The 6,000-nt window shown below is 48.2% G+C and overlaps 1 protein-coding gene across 3 annotated transcripts in view; it reads right to left on the bottom strand.

The window, feature by feature from the left end:
- Nucleotides 1-436: 436 nt before the first annotated feature.
- FEZ1 (fasciculation and elongation protein zeta 1) overlaps nucleotides 437-6,000 on the bottom strand; it is a 43,824-nt gene continuing 38,260 nt past the window's right edge. For all 3 annotated transcript variants that reach the window (XM_045798066.2, XM_045798068.2, XM_045798067.2), the window contains 2 exons: nucleotides 3,400-3,465; nucleotides 437-792 (listed from right to left, as the gene is read on the bottom strand). In XM_045798066.2, coding sequence (XP_045654022.1) covers nucleotides 776-792; nucleotides 3,400-3,465 — 83 coding nt within the window. In that variant the 3' untranslated portion in view covers nucleotides 437-775. The remainder of the gene's footprint in view (nucleotides 793-3,399; nucleotides 3,466-6,000) is intronic.

Here is a 6,000-nt window from a genome sequence, read left to right as displayed (position 1 = left end):
GTTAAGGCAGCAGCCGCAATCCCCCAAGCTGGGCTTGCTCAGCACAGCTGCCTCCCTCCAGCCGCCGAGCCTCCAGGTCCCCGTGGAGGGCGGGCAAGAGCCAGGGTGGCCATCTCAACGGGAGGCACGGGCTGCTCCTTATCTAACTTCCACATTGCCCCGCTAGTCTGACACCCCCCCACCAGTAGTTCCTATAACACATGGCGTGGCTCCCTTTAAAGTTGCCAAGCAGCAAGATCTTGGGCGGGGGGGGGGGATCTGTGGATGGCCTCCTCCTTCTGACTATACCCCGTGCAGCCCAGCACGGCCCCCGGAGGGGCCCACGCTCGGGTCCCTCAACACCCGATCATCTGCGGTAGGCCCCGGAACGTCTTGTGAAGGCAGCTATGCAGCCTTTCTCTCCAGGTTTGACACACCACACTCCAGAGCACATGAAGAATATTAATTAAATGAAAGTTTATTTCAAAATTAGTCTTAGAGTGTAAGCTGTTTTCGAGGGCTGGAGCCGGACTACATAGTGAGCGGTGAGAACGCGGGCCTTCCTCCGCGGCGGGCGGAGAGGCGCCTCGCCAGCCCTGCCCCTCGGTCATGCATCCAATGATCACTAGGACTAGAAGCCAACAGCAAAGGACCCCGCGCGCTTACTCATGTTTAATCCAGGTTAAGCTATACACGTTTAAATACACGTCGGAGGTTACGTGGTGTCATGCAGTCCCTGGGATGGAATGACTCTTGCTCCGTGACCTCCGCGGCAAGGCTGCCCCCAAGGGCAAGGTTAGGTGGGACAGAGCACTGAAAAGAGAAGGGGAGAGGAGAGAGGTCAAAGCACAGCGTGCGTCAGGACCTGCCAGCCCAGGGGGGCCCCGGCGAGAGGCGGTCCTGTCCTGAGCAGAGAGCCGCCCCCTCCAAAACAGGACCCAGGGAAGAACGTCGGTCCCACATCTTGCTTCCGGAAGAAGGAAGAGCAGACGGGAGGTGGCCATTTGGCACGCTGATTAGGTCTCCGGTGCTTGTCTGCCTGGGGTCCAACCCTGGATCCGGCCTGTGCTAATTCTACGACCCTGGGGAAATCGCTCTACCTCTCTGCGCTGGCTTCTCCGTGTGTACAAGGGATGGTGCCTCTGCCTACCCCACAGGGCTGTTCAGAAGCAAATAGAAAGTGCTCAGTAAATGTTAACTAGTTTTATGAATTCACTGACATTTCCGTGGATCACAGTGGGGAAAGGGGTTCAGCCCTCGGGCTCCCAGACTTACAAACCCATTTCCACAGACCTCCTTTGAGAAATTGGCTTTGAAAGCCTTTAAGAGGCAAAAGTTCTTCCCAACGTTTAGCCTGAAGGCCTCCTGCAGAAATTTAAGACTAATCTTTCTGATCCTTACGGAAGCAATACCACCCAGGGATTCTTAACCGAGATCCACGAGCCTACTGGAACCATACCCAAAGTCACGTGTGCATGTGGGGCAAAGCCGAATGAAATCAAGAATGAGACAACGGATGACCATCAGTGGGTATTGTCAGGGCCTGAACGTCTGGGTCCCCCCAACCAAATTCCCATGTCGAAGCCCGAACCCCCAGTGCAGCTGTATTTGGAGATGGAGCCTCCAGGGAGGTGAGGTTAAGTGAGTCATAGGACGGGACTCTGCTCTGATAGGATTAGCGTCCTTATAAGAGGAGACGCCAGAGAGCCTTAGTGTTCTTTCTCTTCACGTGCACATGGGAGAGGCCACGTGAGGACACAGGGAGAAGGTGACTGTCTACAAGCGAAGAAGAGAGGCCTTGCTAGCACCTGAATTTGCTGGCTCCTTGATCGTGGACTTCTAGCCTCTGGAACTGTGAGAAAATACATTTCTGTTGTTGAAGCCCCCCCCCCCCCCGGTATTTCGTTGTAGCGGCCTGAGCAGACTCAAACCGAGGTGAACATCACATAAAGAAAGACAACCGGAGAATATGTGTCTCTTAGTGGAAGTTAACACTACTGATCATGTGATGTTTATCAAAAAATTTGGGACTGAGTCTGATCCAGCCTCTAGCTCTGCCAGCTAACAGGAAATACAAAACATGGAGGAACACATGAAATTAAACCAGGGGGACACAACTAACTAGCAGAAGCCAAAATGAGGAAATTCTATGGGGCGAAGAGCCTGGTTTCTCCAAGAAATAAATGTCAAGGGACGAGAGGAAAGGAAGCGGAACCTACACATACGTTAAAAGAGATTTAGGAGACATTATCCAATTGCGGTGTACGGGCCTTCATTGGATCCTGATTCAAACAGACTGAGAAAATGGATCGTAAATCTGCGCACTGATTGGATAGTCAAAGATACTGAGGGGCGCCTGGGTGGCACAGCGGTTAAGCGTCTGCCTTCGGCTCAGGGCGTGATCCCAGGGTGCTAGGATCAAGCCCCACGTCAGGCTCCTCTGCTGGGAGCCTGCTTCTTCCTCTCCCACTCCCCCTGCTTGTGTTCCCTCTCTCACTGGCTGTCTCTCTGTGTCAAATAAATAAATAAAATCTTAAAAAGGGGGGGGGGGGGCGCCTGGGTAGCGCAGTCATTAAGCGTCTGCCTTCGGCTCAGGGCGTGATCCCGGCGTTCCGGGATCAAGTCCCACATCAGGCTCCTCGGCTAGGAGCCTGCTTCTTCCTCTCCCACTCCCCTGCTGTGTTCCCTCTCTCGCTGGCTGTCTCTCTGTCACATAAATAAATAAAAAAAAAAATCTTTAAAAAAAAGATATTGGGACTTTTTTATTTTTCTAGTTGTGACAACGATATTGTGGTTAGGTTTCGGAAAAGAGTCCTTATGTTTTAGAAATGTACACTGAAATACTTATAGGTTAAGAAAACTGATGGTCGGGATCTGTTTCAGAATAATTCGGAGGCGAGAACTGGGCAGGGATGGAAGTGACAAAGATCAGCCCAGAGTCAGTGCTCACTGAGGCAGGATGACTGCATGAGAGTTCTTACTCCGGTCACGCGACTCCTATATACCTTAACAGTTTCCTCAATCAAAGACAGAACAAAAGCCAGGGAAGGGTGTAGCTAGGCATGACTTCAAGCAGCTGAGCCTAGTAAAGGTAGCCCCGGGCTCTGTTTTTCCCCACGAAATAGCCTGAGCTCTCCAGAACTTTCGCCATCAGGCTTGTGCTAGTTCATCCGCTCTGTTGTGGAGTCGCTGTGGGGACTCCAGGGTGAAGGAATCTCCTTCTCCGGCCTCCTGGCAACATGCAACAACAAAACCCCATTCCTGTGAGGGCCTCCCAATCGCCCACTGGCGGCCCCTGGCCCTCCCCCCTGCGCGGTTTGGGCTGGCAGGACGCTCCAGGAAGGCTGCGGAGCAGAGTGGGTTCCCTGGGGAGGGGACGCCGGGAAGCCCTGCTCCAGGGGCCCCGGGGGCTGCTCTCACCTTTTAAAATGTAGTCCGTTAGCAAAGTGGGCACCTTCTCGTTATCCTCCTTCATGGCGAAGAGAACTAGGGAAGGAGAGAGAGGCAGAGATGAGCCAAGATGCCAGCAAGGCGTAAAGCTCACTTCTAGGCAGACAACCCACCAACCCCGAGTGAGAAACGACTCGAGGAAACCAGACATTCACTGAGTATGGAGCAAACTTCTAGAAGCTTCTGTCAAGTGTCAGCACTCCACATGCTGCTGGAGTAGAATACATCCAAAAAGCCAGAGTGACCTGTTGGTGACTTTATTTTCTTTTATCTTTTACTTTTTTCTTTTTTTGCTCTTTAATCTCCACATTATTTCCGAAGTATCTATCTTTAATAAGCATGAAAAGAAATAAAGCAATTTAAAGAAGAATCAGCTTCCAGATGCAATCTAACTGTTAAGAATAACAGTCATCACGTTATTGAATCACCCATAAAACTCTTTAAAGACATTCTACTCGTGTAAACAGGTATTAGAAAAATGATTCTAGATGAAGTCCCATAAATTCATTTTGTCTTTTGTTTCTCTTGCCTTTGGGGATGTATCATGAAAAAGGTTGCTTTGGCCGATGTCGTAGAGGTTACTGCCTATGTTCTCCTCTAGAATTTTGATGGATTCTTGTCTCACATTGAGGTCTTTCATCCATTTGGAGTTTATTTTTGTGTATGGTGTGAGATAGTGGTCAAGTTTCATTCTTTTGCATGTAGCTGTCCAATTTTCCCAGCACCATTTATTGAAGAGACTGTCTTTTTCCCACCGGATGTTTTTTCCTGCTTTATCAAATATTAGTTGCCCAAAGAGCCACCTTACGCCAGTTAGAATGGCAAAAATAGACAAGGCAAGAAACAACAATTGTTGGAGAGGATACGGAGAAAGGGGATCCCTCCTACATTGTTGGTGGGAATGCAAGTTGGTACAGCCACTCTGGAAAACCGTGTGGAGGTCCCTTAAAAAGTTAAAAATTGAGCTACCCTATGACCCAGCCATTGCACTACTGGGTGTTTACCCCAAAGATACAGACGTAGTGAAGAGAAGGGCCATATGCACCCCAATGTTCATAGCAGCAATGTCCACAATAGCTAAATCGTGGAAGGAGCCGAGATGCCCTGCAACAGATGACTGGATTAAGAAGTTGTGGTCCATATATACAATGGAATATTACTCAGCAATCAGAAAGAATGAGTTCTCAACATTTGCTACAACATGGACGGCACTGGAGGAGATAATGCTTAGTGAAGTAAGTCAAACAGAGAAAGACAACTATCATATGATTTCTCTCATCTATGGAACATAAGAACTAGAATGATCAGTAGGGGAAGAAAGGGATAAAGAAAGGGGGAGTAATCAGAAGGGGGAATGAAACATGAGAGACTATGGACTATGAGAAACAAACTGAGGGCTACAGAGGGGAGGGGGGTAGGGGAATGGGATAGACCGGTGATGGGTAGTAAGGAGGGCACATATTGCATGGTGCACTGGGTGTTATACGCAACTAATGAATCATCGAGCCTTACATCGAAAACCGGGGATGTACAGTATGGTGACTAACATAATATAATAAAAAATCATTATTAAAAAAAATGATTCTAATTATTAGAATCATAAATTATTATTCTGATGTATTAATCACAAATGAACTTACGTTAACAAGTATTTATTTTCTGGCTTATGCCCACTACGGTGCTAGAATTTGTGGAAATGCAGAAGAATTGTGGACCCCCAAGGAGCGTACAGACTTCTCATTGAGACACTTGATGATTTACGCACATATAAGGCAAGCAAAGGGGACGTTACTAAAGCGTAAAAAGGCTTTTTTTATAGAAATTTTGAAAACAGCTTTTTCTGTTATTAAATGAGGTAGCGCTTTCTCATATTCGTAATTCTTATTGGGGAAGTCAGCTTTGTATAAAATCTTTTTAAAATGTTGTTGGGGGGGCGCCTGGGTGGCTCAGTCGGTGAAGCGTCTGCCTTCAGCTCAGGTCATGATCCCAGGGTCCTGGGATTGAGCCCCACGTCGGGCTCCCTGCTCGGTGGGAAGATTGCTTCTTCCTCTCCCTCTCCCCTTGCTTATGTTCCCTCTCTCGCTGTGTCTCTCTCTGTCAAATAAATAAAATCTTTAAAAAAAAATGTTTACAATATCAAAAAATGAGGGAGGAGAGAGCCCGCCAGTAGGATTCTTCATCTCAGACCCCTTAAATAAACCACGGTGTGTCTGTGCCACATAGTCTCATAGAGCTCCATGAAGAATGAGAGACAGACCCAGGGGTACGAGACATATTTACCGGTGAAGAAGATAGCTGCAGAACATTATGTATTTTTTTTTAAGATTTTATTTATTTATTTGACAGAGACAGCCAGTGAGAGAGGGAACACAAGCAGGGGGAGTGGGAGAGGAAGAAGCAGGCTCCCAGCAGAGAAGCCTGATGTGGGGCTCGATCCCAGAACACTGGGATCACGCCCTGAGCCGAAGGCAGACGCTTAACGACTGCGCCAACCAGGCGCCCCCAGAACATTATGTATTAACTTTAAAATGAATAAATAAATTCTAATATTCATAGAAAAAATTTGGAAGA

Source organism: Ursus americanus, chromosome 16 (genome assembly GCF_024610735.1).
Source record: "Ursus americanus isolate L20-20 chromosome 16, mUrsAme1.1.p, whole genome shotgun sequence".
NCBI lineage: Eukaryota > Metazoa > Chordata > Mammalia > Carnivora > Ursidae > Ursus > Ursus americanus.
The sequence above is the reverse complement of the archived record's forward strand: the minus strand, read 5'-3'. Positions and strand labels throughout refer to the sequence as shown.